This window comes from Cucurbita pepo, chromosome 4 (assembly GCF_057944985.1).
Source record: "Cucurbita pepo subsp. pepo isolate OVF chromosome 4, ASM5794498v1, whole genome shotgun sequence".
In the NCBI taxonomy this organism is placed as follows: Eukaryota; Viridiplantae; Streptophyta; class Magnoliopsida; order Cucurbitales; family Cucurbitaceae; genus Cucurbita; species Cucurbita pepo.
In genome coordinates, this window is record NC_141801.1 from 12383050 (window position 1) to 12406354 (window position 23305).

Sequence of the window (23305 nt, forward strand, 5' to 3'; positions counted from 1 at the left end):
GAGGGGAATGAAACATTCCTCTCCCTAGTAGACGCGTTTTAAAGCAGATAATATCTACTAGCAGTACATTTGGGCTGTTACATGGTCTCTCCCTCATTTATTTATGTCTGTCTTGTAATTTGGTAGGTTGAAAAGACAACAAACACACGCGTGTTTGCTCATATATTCAAGCCATTGAATTGATATTCTACCATATTTGTCTTGTCAAAACATCAATAAGGGATAACTACAAATTTATTCTTTATGAACGAACATGATCACACTTCAAAATTAAAATATAAATCGACTGATCAAATCTTAGGTGGTAGAACACGGTTGAATTAATATGAAACGAGAACTTTAGGTCTTGTTCTATTTTAAATCACATACTTTCTACAGCTCAGTTCTAAACTTCTCAAAGTTATTCTAGACATAGAACGACACAAAGTTATTTCTAATTAGGAGCAATTTTTGGTTGGAATCATCATATGTTCTTCCATTTTCATGCATTACAAATTTATCAACATTATAATTATTATTTTTAAATACTGCAGTACAACATAAATTGCTCCAAACAAAACATGTTTGACTATGATGTTCCTATAATTGAGTTACCGTAAAAGAAGGGTGCACGGTATACGTAATAATTTTCATTTTCTTTAAGATTTTCTTAGTCATTCTATTCTCATGATCACTCTCATTCGAATGTGATCTTGATTCATTCATGTATCTCTCATTTACTTGAGTAAGTAAAATATTAAATTAAAAAAAAAAAGGTTTGAGTTGTCCCTTGTTTTTCCGGCATGTCTAGAAGGTTATTTAAAAAAAAAAAATTAATTCTCTTTTATATTTTTATTTGTATGGCTAACTAGAAATATATAGTTTACTTTAATACACATTATATATTTTGTACATAATAAATTTTAGTTTAACTCAAAAAAACAAAAAAAAAATAATAAACAATAGAAATTGTTATCAATATGTTTTATGTTTTAAAAATAAAAAGAAAAAAAGAAATTTGTAAAAAATTAAAATATTATTTTAAAGTAAAGAGGAGGAGAAGGGATGAGAGATTAAAATAGATTATCTTATAATAATTAATTTAGAAACTAAAATTTTAAAATAATAATAATAATAATAATAAATCTGCGTCAGTCCTATCTTCATCGAATTTGATGAGGAAAAATAATTTTTTAATTATATATATATATTTATTAAAAAAAATATATTTATTTATGAAGTGTGTGTTAGCAATGGGAAATTGGTTAAGTGTGCCTCCCACTAACTTTTGTTGGGTCGGCCGTTTGCTTGACAATTCTATGTGCCTTTCTCATCACCTTCTCCTTTTCTATATATATATATATACTTTATAATTTATGACGTCAATTTTTTAAAAAAATTAATAATACCTTAAACTTTAAAAAAAAATCTAAAAAAATATATTAAATTCACATGTTTGAGCACTTACAAAGTTGTATCATATCCTTTACCATCATATTCCATGCCATAAAAAGCTGTGCTACAACCTAAACTTTCCATTTTTATTTTTATTAAAAATATAATATTCTAATCATCGATTTTTTTTTTCTTTTTTTTTTAACGAATCAAAGCAGATAATATCTAATAACAATATGATACAAGAGTCAAACACCAAGTAGTGTGCTAGCGGTAACACTGTACCCAATGAAGTGGACTGTGAGATCCCATAATTAATTGATGGATTCACAAATTTTGCATTATTATTTTTTTGATTTTTTTTTATTGAAGGCACGTGAAAATATAATATGTAAATAATTATTAAAAAAAATAAAGTAATATTTAAATAAAATAAAATAATTTAGATAATGATAATAATTCAGAGTATTTCTTGGACGAATGTATATGCTGCCATTTATAATCCATCCAACAGAATAGAGTTCGGGCACTCAAGAAGTTGTCTAATTACATTATTATTTTTAAGTTTTTTTTTTTTTTTTCTCTAAATTATTTTTATATATAATAATTAAATTAAAATATAAAAATTAATCATTTATGTCATCGGCCCAAACAAGGCCCATGGAGTGTCTACTTTGTAGGCCTATTTATTCACTATAAGCCCATGGGCTTTTATAATTGATCTGCAGGTTATTGGGCTTTCGCGTTTGATACTTAAACAAAGAGCTTGGGCCCATTTTATAACAATTTTATTTTTATTATTGAAATTTACTTTTTAAAACAAGTTATTAAATTTTCATTTACTTTTAAAAGTATTTTTATAAAATAATAAAAATAGACATAATTCAACGATATATAAGAGTGGTGGAGATTTAAATTCTTAGTTTAAATTTAGACATTTAAATCATTTTTATGCCTAATAATAATATATTGTTGATAAAATTAATTAAAAAAATAAATAAAAGGGAACAAACAAAAAATTTGAGCGTTGACTCATTTGTCGTTTTCGTTGAGAAACTTTCTTCATCTCTATTATTTATTTTAATGGAAAAATGTTTTTTTTTTCTTTTTAATATTTAAATAAACTAAAATATGTGGTTACCGAAAGAACATTTCATGCACGGTTGCATTTATGGTCGTTAGGAACATCATGCAAAGGAACAAACATAAAAGAAATTAAATAATAAAATTCGATAATTATTGGACGCAACTATTTTTTTTAATAATATAATATTTTAATTAATTAAGTTATATTCAAACATATTGTCATGCACTTATTAAATTTAATTATTTTATTATATTTTTTTTCATACAATTTAACATACAAAAAGTACGAGCGGTCAACTCGAGTATAACTCAATCGACTTCGATATATATTCTCGACTAAAATGTCACTAATGGGAATCCTTAATCCTTAAATTTATTGAGTTTCTGTCATTTTTTTTTTTTAATTTAACAAATTCAAGGATCGAGCATGAAAATACAGATCATTATTATTGGTCTCTCGATCACTCGCACAAAAAAAAGGAACAATATTAATATTTTATTATACTTTTTTTTAATTTTAAAATTATTAAGGCCTTATATTGAATGATGAGAGTTGAGAATAGTAAAATAATAATGAAAAGGAAGAAATAAATTAGTTAATATCCAACCACCACGAAAATGATTTTTTTTTTTAATAAATATTGTAATGATTATAAATGTAATAGTGACGTTATAACGACCAGATTGGAATTATTAAGGAGAATCCCAACTTTAATCTTAGGCTTCATTATTGTTCTTATAATTTATTAAAACACTATTTATAAAATCTTAATTATAGCTTTAAATTACAATTTCATTAAAAGAAAGGAAAAGACACGTCAATGACGTGACTGGGTCCCACGTCCACGTGGCTGTCGGTTATTAGTTGCACTGTCAACTCAATTTTGGCCACCCCATTTTTTTTTTTCTTTTTTCTTTTTTTTTCTGAATTCTTGACTTAATGTCACTCCGAATCTCTCTTTGTTTTTTCTTAGAAAAGAAAGTCAAATAATTAGATTTTGATTTTGGAGATTCTTTTCCATTAAAAAAATGGATTTGGTAAAGATTCTCGACCATCCAACTTGATTCTAAACCCTATTAGTGAATCGAGATTGGATTGGGTTAGACAGCATTTCGAGTTGAGTTGAATTGTGTTTTAGGATCCGATACAATTCGGATCCAGTGTGCAAAGAACTGAGTCAACCCAAACCATCCCAACACGAACTTAGTCAACTGGATCCAGTTTCCTAAACTTTTTTCTTGATATTAGAAATTTTAATTCATTATCCGTAAATATATATATATATAATTTGAATAAATCATTTATTAGAAAGGGCAACTAAATTGATTGAAGAAAACGGGAATGTAACCCTCTCCTCATAATCGTCCCCTCGCATTTCAAAGGGCCATTTGAGATAAAACATTATTAAGCATATTTATTTATTTATTATTTAGTAGTCGAGTTAAAAGACAATAAGCTTGGTATAATATTTAGTTATATCTAAACCAAAATTTATTTTAAAAAAATAATAATCATAATTACAAAACTTAAAAAATATCAGATATATTAAGTGGCTTATCTTCCTTGCTTTTTATTTGTGAATATACGATTAGATACTTTTCAAAACCTTTTCTCCATCCACAATTTTCTCCTTTATTTATTTATTTATTTTTAAAAAGTATTATAAAATTGGAGGGTGGGACCCATCTTAATACCGACAAAACTGTTTTAAAAAAACTAATTAATTAATTAATAATGAAGCAACTATTTTTCATGAGAAAAAGACTATGATTTTTTTAAATAACCAAAAAATCCTATACACATAATATATATTAAATAGCTTTTTTTTTTAATACTTAATTTTAGTAGTCAACAACAAAATAATTAAAAACGATATAGGCTTTTGTAAATGTAAAAGGTTATCGTTTAAATAATAAATCTGGTTACGTGTAACTTATCAGTTAAACTTACTATTTTAAAACATATCTTTATTCCCCCTCTAACTAATTTGAAATCTTACAATCCACTCGGCCTCACAGCTTTAAAACGCCACCCACCCATCAGTGGGATCTCAATGTATCTCTGCCTCACAGTTCCAAAACAGAACTCCTCTATGACATCTCACAATCCAACCTTTAAAGGGCTAGCGTCCTCGCATCTGGCTCTGAGCATATGTAATAACTGTACCCTGAGCATATGTAATAACTGTACCCCATCGCTAATAGATATTGTTTGTTTTATCTCATTACCTATTGTTGTCAGATATGTTTCATTCCCCTCTTCCATCTTCCACCAATGTGGAATGTCACAGTAATTTATGAAACTTTTAAATACGAAATTAAAAATTCAAATGGATTGTTTTTAAAGTTGAAAGTGAAATATTTGTACAATACGGGTAATTGGTAATTGTAATTTTTTTTGGTTTTTTGATATGTGTGATTATGAGATTGGATTCAGACATGGGTTTGTATGGGTGCGGTGGGGATAGAAATGGCCATCTTCCTCTATAAAAAGCTGCATGAATTGCAATCCTAATGTCTTACCATTTCAACTTGAAGCCATTACTGAAATCTCCTTCTCTGCGGTTTGAATGGCTACTCCAGCTACCAATGGTGTTGAATTTTTTGTTCATTTTGTACCAATGGCGATCCAGTGAAATTAATTGTAGCTTTCTTTTGCAGGCGAAGAGCGATTGATTCAGAAGAAGTATTGGATGGAACATTCAGCCGGACTTACGTTGGAAGGCATGCTGCTCGATTCCAACGCTTCCGATCTCGATAAGGAAGAAAGGCCTGAAGTAAGTGATTGATATAATCAATTGCATTTGATCGATTTTAGTAGTTTCATTTCGATGCGATTCGATTTCGTTTTCGATTTCGATTCGAGAAATTTGCAGGTGCTCTCTCTGCTTCCGCCGTACGAAGGAAAATCGGTGCTGGAACTTGGAGCCGGCATTGGCCGTTTCACAGGCGATTTGGCGGAGAAGGCCGGCCAGGTTATTGCTCTGGACTTCATCGAGGGCGTGATCAAGAAGGTAATCGATACTCGGAGCGTTTATGAACTTGATTTGGACTCAATTTCTTGCCCTACTTTTTGTTTGTTTGTTCGTTCGCACGGTTGGTAATGGCTATTGCTTTATGCAGAATGAAAGCATTAATGGACACCATAAAAACGTCAAGTTCATGTGCGCTGATGTAACTTCTCCAGAGCTCAAAGTTTCTGAAAATTCAGTGGATTTGATCTTCTCGAATTGGCTGCTCATGTATTTATCTGATAAAGAGGTTTATTTATTTTCTCATCTGTTTCATCAACCTACCTAATTCCAAATAACTTCCGTCTTAATCAACTGAAACTTTCCTTTATTGGTGATGATCTTCTGCATTTGTTTTTACTCCGATATTTTTGTATTAAATTATGAAATATACCTCCTAACTTTATCCATTGATTTAAAACTACCTTTATTTTTTCAAAAAATTGTAATATTATGATCCTTTCAAAGTTACTTAGAAATTTATTAGAATCGAGGTGATGATCATATGAAACAACTTGGTGGTGTAACTAAGATGTTTTTCTAGATTAAACTTGAAATAATCGAAAGAACAAGAATAGTTTAGATTTAATGTATGAAGTTGTTGAAAAATTGCAGGTGAAGAGTCTGGCAGAAAGAATGGTAAAATGGTTGAAAGTTGGGGGTTATATTTTCTTTAGGGAGTCCTGTTTCCATCAATCCGGGGACTGTAAACGAAAATACAATCCCACCCACTACCGAGAGCCAAGATTCTACACGAAGGTACAGCCAAAAAACTACCAGTAAAATTTAAGTGATTGTTTACTCCTTACTATAGCTTGATAGTGAAATTGATGATGTACTTTATCCAATTTGAGGTGAAATTTGACTTGTTTCCAAGAAATTATGAACATCTTTTGATTTCTTGAATTTGGGGTTAATCTGAACCTGTGGGGGCAGGTGTTCAAGGAATGCCATATGCAAGATGATGGTGGAGATTGCTATGAGCTCTCCCTCGTTGGCTACAAATGTATCGGAGCTTACGCCAGGAACAAGAAGAATCAGAATCAGGTTCCAAATCATCTCTGTTCTGTTTCTTCATTTTCCAATTCGCAAGCCTTGAACCAGAACAATCAAATCTGTTTGTGGGTTTTTCAGATCTGCTGGATATGGCAGAAGCAGAAGAGTTCCAACGACGATCGAGGATTCCAGCGCTTCCTAGACACAGTTCAGTACAAGTGCAGTGGTATTCTCCGCTACGAGCGCGTCTTCGGACCAGGCTTCGTTAGCACCGGCGGGATCGGTAAGAGCTAAATTAATCATTTCATATGCTTGTTGGGAGAATTTGAACGAGAAACAGCCATTGATGACATGGGTTTGAGAATCAAATCTATTTGAACAGAGACGACGAAAGAATTTGTAGGGAAACTGGACCTTAAACCAGGGCAGAGGGTTCTGGATGTTGGCTGTGGAATTGGGGGAGGAGACTTTTACATGGCGGAGAATTTCGATGTCGAGGTCGTCGGAATAGACCTCTCCATTAACATGATATCTCTTGCTTTAGAACGTGCTATTGGACTCAAATGCGCTGTTGAATTTGAAGTCGCCGATTGTACCAAGAAAGTTTACCGAGACAACGCATTTGATGTTATTTACAGCAGAGACACCATTTTACATATTCAAGTAATTCTGATCTCTCTCTCTCTGTTTTGAAATCTGTGTTCTTGAGAAAAGGGAAATGAAAGTGCAAAGGGGTGTATGTTTTTTGTTCGTTCCAGGACAAACCAGCGCTGTTTAGGTCATTTTACAAATGGGTGAAGCCTGGGGGAAAGATTCTGATAACTGATTACTGCAAAAGTAGTGGCGCTCCTTCCCCTGCGTTTGCAGAGTACATCAAGCAGAGAGGATATGATTTGCACGACGTCAAATCTTACGGCCAGATGCTTGAGGAAGCTGGTTTCAAGGACGTGGTAGCCGAGGACCGAACCGATCAGGTTTTTGCATCTATCTATCAAATCTCCAATTTGATATCCCCTTCGTCTTAAATGTAATGAATAATTACCTGGAATTGTTGAAATTTGTGATGGTTTTCTTGTTGTTCTTGCAGTTCATGAGTGTTCTTCAAAGGGAACTCGACGCTGTTGAAAAAGAAAAGGATGCGTTCATCCATGATTTCTCCGAGGTGGGTTTCTTCTTCTTCTTCTTCTTTTTCCTGTTCTTAATTTGTTATTTTGTCTTTATTTTTGTGTGTGAAAAATGCAGGAAGATTACAATGATATTGTTGGAGGGTGGAAGGCAAAGTTGGAGAGGTGTTTGTGTGGAGAGCAGAAATGGGGATTGTTCATTGCTCATAAAGCTAAATGAGCAGCAGCTGCCTTTATTATTGTAATTACTTTGTTATTCGGCAACTCTTGTCTATTCCTTGAGTGGATTGGGATTAAACGTTAACAAATGTTTTATCCACTCATTTATTAAGGAAAATAGTAATAAAAATAATCAAATATTGTCCTAGTTTGATGTTGTTTTATGCCATTTAAATAAGTGTGCGGAGCTTTGATTAGAGAGTGCAACGAAACATTTTTCTATAAAGGTGTGAAACTTCTTCCTAGTAGACTGCTTTTAAAAAAATCTTGAGAAAAAGTTCGAAAGGGGAAGCGCAGAGAGGTTGGAGTAGGGGTAGACCCTCTCCATAGTAGACGCATTTTAAAAACTTTGAGAGAAAGTCCAAAAGGAAAAGCCTCTCTACAGTAGGCACGTTTTAAAATCCTTGAAGGGAAGTGTGAAAGGGAAAGATTGAACGGGAAAAGATTGAACGGTGCGAGACACTGATTGGAGTAAGGCTAGATCCTCTCGCACAGTAGATGCGTTTTAAAAACCTTAAGGGGAAGTCCAAAAGGGAAAGCTCGGACGATGTGAGACATTGGTTGAAGTAAGACTAAACTCTCTCCATAGTAGACACACTTTAAAAATCTGAGGAAAAACCGTAAAGGAAAAGCTAAAAAATGACAATATCTGCTAGCAGTGAGCTTGAACTGTTAGACTTTAAAGCATCGACTTTAAAGCATCGACAAACAATGACTCTTCTATGTAGATATGACGTTAACTCATTACTATGACGTCGAGGTAAGTGATTTTATAATCTTTGCGTAGTAATGAAGGCTACATACCCAGCTCTTATCTATTTGGAGGACTGCTCTTACTAGGCTAGAATTATGCCTCAATTTTATAATTATTTATTTGACCATTAATTTTTAAAATTAAAACTTTTAAATTATTATTAGAACGTAGAATTTTAAAATATACACGGAAATTAAATTAATGTTTGAAAATAAATAAATAATTTACAAAAAAAGAATTAAATAAATGAGCCCAAATCCAATAGGCAAAATTAAAAAATACCAACGTATGAATGTTTGGTGCACAATTAGTATGATTGTGACAGTAAAATTATTAAAATGTAAATAATTATTATTTGTAATAATAATAATAAATTCAATCATTCAGATTTTCATTCATGTTATTAAAATTTAAAAAATCGATGTATTTTAATTGGCAGTAAATGCCGACATCAATTGACAATAAATACTTAAGTACAAATCATTTAAAATATTAGAAAAAATGTTGTAACGCTACAGCTCATCTATATCTCTACTCCGATTAATGTCTTGCACTGTCAAATGACTAAATCTGATATCATTGTTGTAACAGTCCAAGTCCATTGTTAACAAATATTGTCAGCTATTACTAGTTACATAGTCGTCAGCCTCACGATTTTAAATCATGTCAAATAGAAAAAGGTTTTCACGTTCAATGTTTTGTTCGTTTTTGCTCTTCGGTCATTATCGACACAGATGGCGGAATCCATTTGCTGCAAACAAAACACAAACAACTTCTTTTTTCGTTCCTCAACTTTGGAAGTTTAATAATCGCGCGATATTTTTATTAACGTCGATATTTTATCAAGAACATTTCCACGAAGATCCATACTTAAAATTTGAAGCGAAAAACAAAAACATAAATCAAGAACACGTCTCATCTCTTCCATTACTATAATGGTAACAAAATAAGTCAACAAAATCAGTTTTTGAGAGGAAGAAACTCAAAGAACTTGAAACAACCGGGAGAAAATGTGGACGTCGAGCTCCTGATCATGTTCGAATCCAGCCGATCATCTTGTCGTTCCTCCCTCTCGTTCTCATTCTCGCTCTTGTATTTGCAGTACTTCATGCTTCTCAGAGGAAACAACTGGAGCGTCGTCGTCTCAGATTCCTCGTCATCGTTAACAATATTGTATCGTGTTGGATCGTTGCGGGGTTCGATGACACTGTTTAGATGTCGGGTGTTCCTTGTAAGGTTTATGGGTTGACAATTCACTGTATCATTATTCCATGTTCCATCTCTTCTTCTTTCTTCTTCTTCTTCTTCTTCTTCCAATTCCACTACTTTTGTTGTTCTTTGGATTTTTGCACATTCCTGCATGTGGAAGAATCTATTCTCAGTCTTTATCCCTTAGATAATATAAATGTTTTCATAACGTGTCTACACATCGATTAGTGGATATTAATACGAGTTTTTGACGTGACCATGGATAGGCTACAGGGTCTTGCACTTTGACGCTCGAGAATACCACATCAAGGTGATGGGATTCGTACCTATGACCCTTTATACTCAAAATAGATGCATTTGCACCCCCACCTTATCTCATCTCGTCCACTCAATTCATGAACACTCAAACCAAACTCATCCATCCTTTTAGGTATAGGGACGCACCTCCCTTAGTATCTCAACAATGCTATTACAATCGGTCATGTAACCGCCCCAAGCCCACCACCAGCAAATATTGTCTTTTTGGGCTTTCCCTAAACGTTTTTAAAATGCTTACACTAGGGAGATGGATCCACAATCCGCCCCCTTCAAGGCCCAGTGTCCTCGCTGGCACTCGTTCTTTTCTCCAATAGATATGGGACCCCCACCAAATCCACTCCCTTTCGGGCCCAGCGTCTTTGCTGACACACTTCCTTATGTCTACCCTCTTCGGGGAATAACCTCCTCATTGGCACATCGTAGATAGCGTAATGTTTGGATTTTCCCTCAAGATTTTTAAAATTAGTATGTTAGGAAGAGGTTTCGAGACCCTTGTAAAGTGTTTTGTTATCCTCCTCGACCGATATAGTATCTCACAACTCATCTATTAAGAATGTCAAATCTTTTAAGAACAATGCAAGTATCGTTGTTCGAGAAAAGATTGGACATTGAAACGTATGATAAAATCACAAACTCAAAGAATAAAAACAAAACCCAAATTGAATGAAGAACAAAGAGAAGAAGGAAGGGAGGGTGAAGAAAAAGAAAAGAAATGGCGAAATGAATGGGGTTTGTATAGAAACATAAAAGCAGAAGGGGTTTTGTGAAGAAGTAAAAGGGCATAAGGACATGAATGGATATGTTATGAGCACAAACCCCAAAGATTTCTCAGCCCCGACAGAAGGGAAGAAATGCAGCAGCTTTTGGGCCCCCCGCCCCCCACCCCGTTTCATTTCCCAACATATCCATTTCCATTGCCAGAACTAAAAGATGCAAACTTTTTGTGTTCTAAGTTTAATCAAAACCCTAACAACATATATATATATATATATATATATATATATATATATATATATATATATATATATTTTGGAGATATTCATGTCTCATGCAGCTTAATCCTATATCTTAAGAGTTTTTGTGTTAAAAGGTTTATGATTCCATCTGGGTTTTCAAAAATATGAAATGGGTTTGGTTTATTTTTTTTAATTTTGATTTAGTTTTTGGATAGAGAGACAATGAGTCGGGTCTTGATTAAGAAGAGGCGGTTCGAGTGCTCCATAAGTGTCAGGGGAGGCTCTATAGTGTACTTTGTTAGAGGGAATGATTGTTGGAAGGGAGCCACACATTGACTAATTTAGGAAATGATCATGAGTTTATAAACGAGGAATACATCTAATTGGTATGAGGTGTTTTGTGAAAGCCTAAAAGCAAAGTCACGAGAGCTGATGCTAAAAGTGAATTATATCATAACATTGTGGAGATACGTGATTCCTAACATGGTTTCAGAGTCATGCTCTTAACTTAGTCATGCCAGTAAAATCTTCAAGTGTCGAACAAAGGGTGTATTTTGTTCAAGGACTCCAGATAAAAAGTGAATCTCGATTAAGGGGAGGCTATTCGAGGTCTTCATAGACCTCAGACCACGGTTGTTGAGGTCTTTTGGAGAAGCCTAGGGTAGAGCGATGAAAACTTATACTCAAATTGGATAATATCGTACAATTATAGAGATCCATGGTTACTAACGGATTTAAAAGGTTTATAATTTCATATGGGTTTTCAAAAATATGAAATGGGTTTGGTTTATTTTTTGATTTTGATTTGGTTTTTTGGATGTGAAGAAGGAGAGAGAGAGAGGGAGAGAGAGAGAGACCTGTGAAAGTGTGGTATTACTGCAGAGGTTAGAGGGTGGTGGAGTTGGCCGAGGCCGGTTCGTCTTTGTCTGTTCAATTTCGTACCCTTTTTCTGTCTCTGTGTTGACAAAATCCAAGACAAAAAGAATTCAACTTTCTTTTCTTTTTCTCCAAATGGCAATCACAAAAACACAAATTTAATGCCTTTCTTTTCTTAAAAAAAAACAAAAAAAAAAAAAACCTGAATATTTGTGTTCTTCAGCGGCCGTTTGACGCCGTCGTTTTTGCCGCTCTCTAGCCTTATGATTTTGAAACCAATAGAACACATTTTTGCCTTCAATTTTGCCAAAGCGGCGGAGCTGAGCGGTGATATGTTGGATTTGGTCGGCGGACGGCGTTCGTGTCCCCCGCCGGTAAAGCTCCTCCAAAATTCTCAACTGCTCCGGCGTTGGATTCCACCTTGACGAGCTTACCATTACCGGTGGAGAAGATAAACCATTATCATCATTATTCAACAACTCTCTCTTGCTTTGATCATTCAAAAGATTAGCTGCAACTCAAACAAAAAATTAACATCGACCCAAAAAGTTTAAGCTCATAGATTACGATATATTTCTCCTTCCATTGTCTCTCGAGTATAAAACCCGAAAAAGTGGATAGCCCTAATAACTCATTCAAAAACTATCGACTCGAATTTTAGTAATGATATTATATCATCGACCAAAGGGTCAGAGATTTGGCTCCTCACCCGTTAACGTATATAGACGAAAGATACGTACCTAGATGGTAATATTGTGGAGGGAGGTTGGCAGCATTGAGGCGAAGAGAAGGCAAGGGGCGAGGGACAAGAGGGCGAAGCTTGCGGCCGCCATGAAAGGGCTGAGGGAAGCAAAATTGTGCACCATTATCGTCATGTCCCAAAGTCCACATTTTGAAGAAACCCTTTGAGGAAAACAGTTGGTAACTTTCAGCCTTTTGGTTCAATAAAAAACTCAACTTTTTTTTTTTTATGGGTGTGAAGCGAAAGGGAATGGTTTTGGGAATTGAAACAAACAGCTGAGAGCAAAAGTAGAATGAAACAAAAAGAAGATAAGTGGGTTTATGGTCATAAATAAAAAAAAAAAAGTTGAGAAATGGGTTTGTTTTAAATAGTATCGAGCATATCCCACGTCGGTTGTAGAGGATAACGAAATATTTCGTGTGAAAACTAACCTCTAGTAGATAAATAAAAAAAGTGGAGAAATGGGTTTCTTTTAAATAGTACCGAGCATATCCCACGTCCGTTGTAGAAGATAACGAAATATTTCGTGTGAAAACCTCCCTCTAGTAGATAAATAAAAAAAGTTGAGAAATGGGTTTGTTTTAAATAGTATCGAGCATATCCCACGTCGGTTGTAGAAGATAACGAAATATTTCGTGTGAAAACCTCCCTCTAGTAGATAAATAAAAAAAGTGGAGAAATGGGTTTCTTTTCAATAGTACCGAGCATATCCCACGTCGGTTGTAGAGGAGAACGAAATATTTCTTATAAGGGTGTGAAAACCTCCCTCTAGTTGATAGAGTTTTAAAAACTTTGAGGAAAAGCACACAGAAGACAATATCTTCTAGTGGTGACTTATACTGTTACAAAATGGTATTAGAGTCACACATGGGGTAGAGTGACAGCTAAGATGCTGACATCCTAATGGTGGGCCTAATGGTATTAGAGCTAAATACCAAATGGTGTGATAGTGAGGACACTGACACGTAAGGAAGGTAAATTGTGAGATCTCATATCGGTTGGATTAGAGCTAGCATTAAGTGGTGTGAGAGTGAGGACGCTTGACCTTCAAATGGAGTGGATTGTGCGTGAAGACGCTCGCCCCCAAAATTGTGAATTTAACTACGATCGTAAAAAAAAAAAAACTCAAAAAGGGTGAAAAGGTAATAAAGAGGAGGGTAAGAAAAAGGAAGCGTGGAATTTTGGAGGAAGAAGGGGTTTTGGGGATAAGGAATGGAAAATGACATGACGAGATGATGAGCATTATCATAAGCTTCGTCTTACTCTCCCTCTTCCTTTTTGTTTTCACCCTTTTTTTTACCCTCTCTTCTAAAAATTCCTCAAATTATTTGTGGGCCTGAAATCTATGTCACCCAAAAATTTAAAATCACAATTAGGTTTAGGCTCGTCTTTCGAAAACACGTATGAACTCATACCATTTCTCTACCTCCCGTACAACCTAATCGCTATCACTTACTAATCTCGAGCTACTTACGAGTGTGAAAATTGTCCCTATAAACTCGTATAGGTCTTGTCATCACGTTTTATTCTCACTCACAACATACTTATCTTTAGAGCTCGAGGGACCGAACCATAAATTTGTGGTCATCCATTGAGAAGTAGCTTTCGGAGTTAATTCTTGAATCCGACTGCGTGTCTGTGTATTTGATTTTTGTCTGTGGTGCAGTGAGTGAGGGACTTGGGGATAGGTGGTGGCTCCATGATATCTCACATACATTGTACGAATATTAATTTCTCTTTATTCAATTATTCCATGGACCTCTTTCCAACATTCTCCCAAATAATAAATATTATTATAAAATTTTAATTTTCTCTTTCATATTCCAATCATCAACTCCTCTTCTTCTAATATTCTCTATTTGTTTCCATTCCCAAATATAATTACTTTTGCGTCCTTTACGGTTCAGTGTTTTTGCTTGCACATTGCCCGCATACATCTCCCTTAGAGTCCAATGTTCTTATTGACACGGCTCGTTATTTGACTTTGATACTATTTGTAACAATTCAAGCTCACTGACAAGAGATATTATATTTTTTTGAACTTTTCCTTCTTTCTTTCAAAATTTTAAAATTGATCTGCTAAAGAAGGATTTTTACACACTTAGAATGTTTGGTTATTTTCTCGGATAAATATGAGATTTCACATTTGTTGAATAATAAAATATTTTTGAATATTAAGAGTGAAAAAAAAAAAAAAAAAAACATGTATGAACAAAAACTGGATATGTCGTTTCAGAATCTTTGTCCTGTTGTTGTGAATGAGCAGGGAGTTGATGGTCTTTTAGACAATTAAATAAAAATATTTATATCAAATAATACAAATTCAAAATGACTCACTGACTCGTCTCTCAATTCAACTCTGACTTTCTTTTTTTTTTTTTTTTTTTTTTTTTTTTTTTGGTTAGAGAGCCTAATGCCTATTCTACCCTTTCAAATTTCAATCCTCTCTAACCCTATTTCCCCCTTTTATTTTTATTTTTATTTTTAACAATTTTTTTTCTATATTATATTATGATTATCTATCCTTTAATAATACCAAATAAATTAAATTTGGCGGGAATTTTAAATCTTCAACCCACACAAGAATGTGGCTGCAATGTTTCCCGCGGTCCATTGATCATAATTTCCCCCAAAATCCTTTCCATTAAGCCACAGCTCTCGTTTCTCTTCACTAGAATCGCCAATTTCCACCGGCATCCATTGAATAATGGATCGGACGGCCGACAATTGGTACTGGAAGAGAGCGTCGCCGACGGCCATTGCTAGGCGAAGAAGCTTCATGGCCTCTGTACCAAGTAGCGAAATGTCAATGAAGCGCTTCGGTTTCTTGACGCCCTCCGCCTCCATGGCAATCGATTGCATTCTCTTAATCTCGGTAACGTAATCCATGGCCTCTGTGATCCCCCCCGATTTATGCTCTCTGTTGCTTCACGGTGTGTATTGGATGAACAGATGTGTGATGTTCTTATTGCTTGTTTGCTTGATTATCGATCGTTGTATTGTGCTTTGCGTTTGTTTGTTTGTTTGTTTTGTTTGATGCTTTGCCTTAGTTTGTTCATTCTGTAGTGTATTATAATCGCTTGATCGATCAGTTTTGTTCGTTTTCACTACCGAATGTAGCTCATAGGGTTTTATTTGATATGAAGAGTGAAAGACAGTGTCCAAATGTTGTTACCTGTTCAACCTTGATCGATGGATACTGCCGTGTTGGTAACGTATCTGCTGCCGAGTAACTGTTTGATGAAATGCTGTAGAACGATGTGGAGTCTAGTTCACTTATAATATAGGGTTCTAATTCATAGGTTTCCTTACGAGCGGGATTTTGGAACAGGGAAGGCATTGATGTGAAAGCTTCGGGAGAAGATGAAGGGAGAAAAGTATCCCTCTGTGTTGGATGAAAGTCTCACATCGGCTAATTTAGGGAATAATCGTGGGTTTATAATTAAGGAATATTACCTCCGTTGGAACGAGGGCTTTCATTGTAGAGAGTCATGAGAGCTTATGCTCAAAGTAGACAATATCATACCATTGTAGAGAGTCGTGTTCATTTAACAGTGAACAGTGCAGTTTTCGCCCATCTCGTTGATTCTTCATGTCAAGCGGGTTCTTTCAACCAGGTGGCTTTAATTGCAGAAGATATGCCTCATGGAGTGTGCCCGAGGAATTTGCTTATGGGCAGAGGATAGATTCACGTTGTAAAGCTAAAAAACATCATAGGCCCCCGAGAGTTGTATATATTATGACGAAGAGAGGACTTGTTCCTGGTTTTACTATCATATAATTCTATTATTCCTGGGCTTAGCAAGGAGGGAAGTTGTATGCGGGCGTATCAGTCGTTGGTGGAAGGAATGGAATTTGGGTACTCACCATTTGAACATACGTATAAGGTTCTTTTAGAAGGTCTTTGCCAAGAGCTAGACATCCAAAAGGCTAAGGAATTTCTTGAAATAATGATAGGCAAGAATGGCGTTGACAGAACTATAACTTACAACATATACTTGAGAGCTGTCTGGCTTACAATCTACTCAACTGAGCTTTTAAATACACTTGTTCTAGTGCTTCAAAGCAACCTGATGTTATTACCCTCCATACAGTCATGAAGGGATTTTGCAAGGTTGAAACCATTGGAGAAGCTCTAAAGGTATTAAATGATATGATGATCGGTAAATTTTGTGTTCCTGATGAAGTAACCTTCAATTATATGTGGCTTACTGAATGTTAGGAAGATCCAGGAATCTCTTGATTTAATATTATATAAGGTAATGCCAGAAAAGGCATTATGCCCGGGTGTTATGTATAATGCCACTATTCGAGGTTTGTTTGAACTTCAACAAGCAAACCAAGCAATGGATACCTTTTACAGAATGATTAGCAATGACATCCTAGCTGACAGTACTAGTTATGCTGTGATCATTGATGGGTTATGTGATTCCAATAAAATTGAAGAAGCTAAGAGATTCTGGAAAGATACAGTCTGGTCCTCAAAGATTAATGATAGTTTTGTTTAATTTGCTATTCTTAAAGGGCTTTTTTGCCACACTGGCAAATATAATGAAGCTTTCCATTTCCATATGAACTAGCAGAGGCTGGGGCTCCTCTCATCAATCCCTAGATGAGAGACTCCTCTTCCAACAATCCTCCCCTTGAACAAACAATCCTCCCTTTGAACAAAGTACATCATAGAGCCTCCTCTAAAGCCTATGGAGCCCTTGAACAAAGTACACCATTTGTTCGACACTTGAGACACTTTCGAGGCTCACAACTTTTTTATTCGACATTTGAGGATTCTATTGACATGACTAAGTTAAAGGCATGACTCTAATACCATGTTAAGAATCACGTACTTTCATAATGACATGATATTATTTACTTTGAACTAAGCTCTTATGATTTACTTTTGGTTTTTCCAAAACGCCTCATACCAATGAAGATGTATTCCGTACTTATAAATCTATGATTAACCCTTAATTAGTCAACGTAGGATTCTTCTCCTAGCAATCCTCAACAGATCGAACGTGTCCCGGACCAGGCAGACTTGGAAAGATTCGTAAGTGTAAATGAAATTGATGTTTAGACAGATGTAAGACCTTGGTCTTTCTGCACAGAGATCAAACGTCCAAAACATCCAATCCTGTGATTCTATTCTAGAGCCATCATGCTTTTCCGCATAGTAAAAGGATCATGCGTTCAAACATGGTTTCAAAACCATGAAAGCTGACAGGAACAGACCTTCCAAAACATTGCTAAATCCATTTGCAGCTCCTCTGTAGAGGCTTGTTGCATTCTTCATAGACTTATATGTTTCCTGTCACAACCCTCAATTAATTGCCAGTGTGGACTTGGAGAAAAACAAAATCTGAGGAACATTTTTCACTGTTCTAATTTTCACATTCATGATTGTCTTACTATCGTTCACTGTCGTTTTAAGAGAAAGAATGGACACAGGATCTGGTACATATGCTAGTCTATGTTGAATATCTGTCGAATCGAAAACGCTAACCATCAAGTTCAGGACATTTGAACACTAATTCATTTTGCTTTTCTGATTCTCAGGTAACCATCTGTTCTAAAGGCGATGAAACGCAATGCAAGTTGGAAGACAGCTTACTTTGGTCGAGTGGTTACCAAGTGATCAGGTAAAGCTTTCTATTACTTTGTTTTATCATTTGCACACTAAGGATCTAATCACATATACACAAAAGTTCTTACAAAAAGGAAAAAAGATTAAAAAAGATGCAATCACAATCATATCAACCTCTTTTCACATTATATCACGAGGCACTGATTCATTTTCATCAGTTCATTAGCCTTTTTGTTTTGTGAACTGCATTTTATGCATAATTTTGATAACTTTTCCTTGCATTTTACAAATTGAACTTCAATATTGTATTTGGTTCACAAACTTTTTAGGTTTCTAAATTTTAATAACGTCTTCCAATTTTTTAATTTTGTTTCTAAAAGTTCTAAGATTAATTTAGAGTTTGTCAACTAAGATCATAGTAAATCAATTTTGTACCGACTTTTAAATAGTTAAATAAGTTGAAATATACTATATATATATATATATAGATAGATATATGTAAAAGAATATTCTATAGACAAGAATGAAAAGTGTGAAGATTCGTAAAGAAATATGTTTTTAGATGCGAATCGGACACGCTTTGCCGTTTGTAGAAGGAAAAGTAATAATTTAAAGCCATTTATTTCTTTAGTAAAATGTCTTTTTCTGGATTCAATAAAATTGTAAATATCTGGCAAAAATATCTTTTAATATACAAATAAATCATTAAATATAAAGGCTAATGGATTACTAATAAGCTAATCTTATTAATTAATTAATAGATTTTAACTTTCAGCAGGGACGCATAAAAAGAGGATGATTTTAATAAATTGATATAAAAAAATATTTATGGATCAAATTTATTTTGTTTAATATAATATAGAGGTACAAATTTGAACCTCAATCTTATTCTAATATATAGTTGTTTTAATGAGTAAGCAATGTTCTTGGGAGCTGAACAAATCCTTTTAAGCTGTCAAATTCACATGGAACTTTTATCAAAATAATTAAAATATTATGCATAAATGAGGCGGATAATGTATCAAAAGTATTCATGAACCAAATCTTTATAACAATTCTCAGCAAACGCTTGACTTAATTCATTCATGTATCTATCACGTCGGTTTATGTCATTCATATCAATTTTGCTTCTACCATTTTAATAAATTTTAACTCTAAATATATTTTAAAATATTTACGCGTCGAAAGAATAATATATATATTTTTTTTATGAAGTAAAGCCAAAGTTGGGAGGTTTTTTAAAATGTATAAGAGGAAAAGTTGAAGGACAAGTGTGAGAGTGAAAATGACGCGAGTAAAGGTGTGGAGGCATCCAAGGAAGGGATTGCGTGGCTATGTTGTGTTCACTATTCAACTTTAAAAGCGCGTCTTTAAAAGGCGCGTCTCATCCCCACGCGTCTAGAATTAATAATAATATTATTATTATTATTATATTTAATTCATTATTTAGAATATTTGAATTTAATAGTTTTTATTTCCTAATCTTACCCTCATTTATTGTTATTATTTTCCTACCAAAATAAAAAATAAAAAAAGTTCGTCTTTTTGTAATTATATTTTTCTGAACCGTTGACTCACAGTACTTTTTAGTCAACACTCCTATTTTCATCCCATTTCAACGTTATGTCGGGTGATATTTTTATCGACATTTTTACATATAAAAAATTAAAAAATGTAAATGAATTATCCATGTCGATTTATTTTTATTTGTAATAAGTTGAAATTTATCCATATAAGTGATATTTTTATTTTTATTTTTATTTTATTAATTTTTCTGTGATATAATTGGAATGTAGATATCTTTTCATATAGATATCAAATTTTTGGACTAGTGTTCATCGAGGACAATGAAAATATTAAATAGCTCTAGAAAATATGCCCAAATCATTATGGTCACGTACCTAACATTTAATAGTTGACCGTTTCTTTCATCGATTTAATAGGGTAAACTGCTTGTAGATAGACTCAACCACTCACAAAATTTGAAAACAAGAAGACCACATGTGAAGGCCACAACACTTGACTTATTTGAAGATTACTATAATAACATTTAGGTTGTTCACGTTTGTTCAAAGTGAGTTTCAATCAAGTAACGTGTCAACCTGCAAATAGAATCTTGATATCGGTGAACTATTTAGCTCTGTAACTGTATTGTTTACCCTGCATGATAGTTGTATTGGTCGAGTAGCTAATTCATCATCTATGTTGTCCCTCCCTTTAAGTAGGCCACCTGGTCGGGCTCGTATTTGGTCAAAGTTGACTAACGTGCTTCGAGGTGGGGCTTGAACAAGTATCCTATGATGGTTGCATCATTGGAAGACATTTTTAACAACATTGTTTGGATTAAGGTAGACTACAAAAGTTTTGTAGATTAATTAAAAGAATTATATATAAAATATAAGATGGAATATATATATATATATAAATGATATTTGAAAAGTCCGATTTTCCTTGACCGTATTATTTGATGGATAAAGAGGAAAATTAGGAGAGCGTCGGCCGTCGGATTTGAGTTCCCACATCGCTCTTCTTCTTCTTCAATCTTTTCTCATTATAAATACCCGTTCGCCTTTCCATTTCTTCAAGCAGAAATACAATACTCTCACTTTCTCTCTCTTTCAGATTGAAATTTGACCTCCCAAAATGGCTACTGACTCGAACCAGATTGCGGCATCAAACTCCGATACCGAGCAGGTCTTGAAGTCCAAGCCCTCCTTCCTTCTCCAGGACAACGCTGAACTCCGCAAGGTTTTCGACCGCTTCGATGCCAATGGCGACGGGAAGATCTCCTTATCCGAGCTTGATTCCGTCCTCAAGTCCTTAGGCTCATCCGTCCCCTACGACGAGCTCCGCGCTGTCATGGAGGATCTGGACACCGATAAGGACGGTTTCATCAATATCGATGAGTTTGCCGTCTTCTGTAAGGAGCCGATGGCCTCTAATGAAGCCGGAGCGTCGGAGCTTCGTGACGCCTTCGACCTCTACGATCAGGACCATAACGGCCTGATCTCGCAATCTGAGCTCCACCTCGTCCTCAATCGCCTCGGAATCACATGCTCCAAGGAGGACTGTCAAAGGATGATCCACTCCGTCGATTCCGATGGCGATGGAAATGTTAATTTCGAGGAGTTTAGGAAGATGATGTCCAATAATTCCAACTCCGAGGCGCCGAATCAGAATGGAACTGCCGCCACGGCGCCTTAGCCCTAGCCCTAGCCCTAGGTTTTCTTAAGTTCATACAATTAGCCGCGTGAGAGGCAACGAAGTCGATTTACATCGTTCGTTCCTTTTCCCTCTTTTAATTTTTCGTTTCGCTTCTCTGTTTCTCCTTAATCTGAATCGATGTATTCATGTATCCTAGTGTTTTTTTTTTATTTTCCAAAATATAACATGAAATTCCGGATCTGGTTCTGTTCTCCCGCCATTAATGCTTTTCTTTCATTTCAACTCCTCTTTCTCCTCAGCTTCCGACTGGAGGAAGTAAGCCTCGGCCTCTGTTTTTCTTTGCAAATTCTAAAGTTTATGCGTATGATTTTTTCTTTTTAAAATTTTATTTTAAACTTAGAGCTTTGAAGTTGCATTTTAATCCTCAATGCTTCATTTTCTTTCTAGACAACACTTTTAATCCCATTCATAGTGGTCTCAGGAAATTAGTTGGGAGATAAAGAGGTTTAGTACGTACTTTTTAACACCATAACACAAATAAAGTTCGATGAACACAATCTAACCATAAAAAGTTACTACTTATATCAATAAAATGCATTTTTTTTTTTTTTTGTTCATTTTACAGAAATTTTATAGTCAAACTTGCTTTACTTGAGTATTTTATATTAGGTGACTATCTATTAATTTATTTAGATGCATGTGAGTGAAGATAAAATATGAGTCTTCACTTTTAAAATCGAAGAGTTGGTAACAACATGACCATATCGCAAGGGAAGCAGGATAATAGTGAAACCTTCCATATATTAGTACAAAAAAATTCAAACCTTAGAAAATATGGGAGAATGAGGTAACATGACTATATTACAGGAGAGGGGTGAAAATGTCGAAGTCCTTACATGTATTAGTATAGAAAAAATCTAAGCTTTAAAAAATGTGGTGAGAGCGAGAAATAAAATGAATGATCAATTTTCATGTTAAAAGGTGAGAATCTTATTGAAGAATTTTATTTTTTGTTTATCTCTTTTTCTTCTCTTTTTTATAGAAGTATTTTGATGAGGAAATTCTCCCTTGTCCCAGGGGCTCACTAGAATATAGACCATATATTTGTTGGATGATGGAAGTCCCACATCGACTAATTTAGGGAATGATCATGGGTTTATAAGTGAGGAATACTAACTCCATTGGTATGAGGCCTTTTGGGGAAGCCCAAAGCAAAGCCATGAGAGCTTATGCTCAAAGTGGACAATATCATACCATAGTGGAGAGTCGTGTTCGTCTAACATGGTATCAGAGTCGAGCCTCGATTAAGGGGAGGCGCAGTACATGGTATCAGAGTCGAGCCTCGATTAAGGGGAGGCGCACTGCACTTTGCACTTTGTTCGAGGGGAGGTGTGGTATCGTTCTTTCATGTATTCCTCCATTATTTACCTGTCACAATTATCTAAAAACTAATAGAATATTTAATGAAAATTGATACGTTTTAATGTTAACATCCTATTAATTAGGTGGTCAAAGGGAGCGGGAATGACTGTCTTTGTTCCCATCTCCTACTCGATTCTCCCTTCTCCTACTCGATTCTCCCTTCCCATCCCCATTTAGAAAACTAAAAATTCCCGCTACATTTCTTCTCGATTCTCCTTTAATCCAAGAATTAAGCATGTTTAACCTCTAATATATATATATATTTTAATATTATAGAGTGCAATCTTAAAATGTATACGAGATCGAATTAATAATCAAATTTAATTTTATTATGAGTTGAGTTGTCTAAACTTATCGAACACTTCAATACATATGTGCATGACTGTTTAGTCCACGTCGTGATCATAATCCAACCGGGACATAATAATTTCGAAATAGAAACAAAATTATTTTGAATTATAGGGTTGTGCAA

The 23305-nt window shown here is 34.5% G+C and overlaps 3 protein-coding genes and 2 pseudogenes across 4 annotated transcripts; 4 read left to right on the forward strand and 1 right to left on the reverse strand.

The window, feature by feature from the left end:
- The first annotated feature begins 4895 nt into the window (after positions 1-4895).
- Positions 4896-7961, forward strand: LOC111793745 (phosphoethanolamine N-methyltransferase 2). Of its 2 annotated transcripts, none has more exons than XM_023675772.2 (11): positions 4896-5052; positions 5122-5237; positions 5337-5474; positions 5584-5721; positions 6087-6230; positions 6408-6518; positions 6606-6750; positions 6850-7130; positions 7226-7441; positions 7555-7629; positions 7710-7961. In XM_023675772.2, the coding sequence occupies exons 1-11, from the start codon at positions 5031-5033 to the stop codon at positions 7809-7811; spliced, it is 1488 nt and encodes a 495-aa protein (XP_023531540.2). In that variant the 5' UTR covers positions 4896-5030; the 3' UTR covers positions 7812-7961. The 2 variants fall into 2 exon arrangements, with proteins under 2 accessions (XP_023531540.2, XP_023531541.2); XM_023675773.2 differs by having other exon boundaries at positions 4915-5024.
- A 1501-nt stretch (positions 7962-9462) lies between these two features.
- On the reverse strand, positions 9463-12964 carry LOC111793839 (uncharacterized). Its single transcript, XM_023675899.2, has 4 exons — positions 12664-12964; positions 12126-12434; positions 11905-12002; positions 9463-9920 (listed from the first exon to the last, which is right to left on the reverse strand). Exons 1-4 carry the CDS (start codon positions 12812-12814, stop codon positions 9525-9527), a joined length of 954 nt encoding a protein of 317 aa, XP_023531667.2. The 5' UTR covers positions 12815-12964; the 3' UTR covers positions 9463-9524.
- Positions 12965-15176: 2212 nt separating this feature from the next.
- LOC147793016 (uncharacterized) lies at positions 15177-16160 on the forward strand (annotated as a pseudogene).
- LOC111793361 (putative pentatricopeptide repeat-containing protein At1g26500) lies at positions 16157-17245 on the forward strand (annotated as a pseudogene).
- A 3572-nt stretch (positions 17246-20817) lies between these two features.
- On the forward strand, positions 20818-21651 carry LOC111792277 (putative calcium-binding protein CML27). Its single transcript, XM_023673649.2, has one exon. It carries the CDS (start codon positions 20890-20892, stop codon positions 21448-21450), a length of 561 nt encoding a protein of 186 aa, XP_023529417.1. The 5' UTR covers positions 20818-20889; the 3' UTR covers positions 21451-21651.
- The last annotated feature ends 1654 nt before the right edge of the window (positions 21652-23305 follow it).

Coding starts and splice junctions, on each gene's coding strand:
- LOC111793745 (XM_023675772.2), top strand. CDS start 5,031: ATGGCTACTCCAGCTACCAATG. Junction 5,053..5,121: donor GGCTACTCCAGCTACCAATG/GTGTTGAATTTT, acceptor TTTCTTTTGCAG/GCGAAGAGCGATTGATTCAG. Junction 6,231..6,407: donor AGCCAAGATTCTACACGAAG/GTACAGCCAAAA, acceptor CTGTGGGGGCAG/GTGTTCAAGGAATGCCATAT.
- LOC111793839 (XM_023675899.2), bottom strand. CDS start 12,814: ATGTGGACTTTGGGACATGACGATAATGGTGCACAATTTTGCTTCCCT. Junction 12,003..12,125: donor TGAAGAACACAAATATTCAG/GTTTTTTTTTTT, acceptor TTGTCAACACAG/AGACAGAAAAAGGGTACGAA. Junction 9,921..11,904: donor GTAATACCACACTTTCACAG/GTCTCTCTCTCT, acceptor TTCCACATGCAG/GAATGTGCAAAAATCCAAAG.
- LOC111792277 (XM_023673649.2), top strand. CDS start 20,890: ATGGCTACTGACTCGAACCAGATTGCGGCATCAAACTCCGATACCGAG.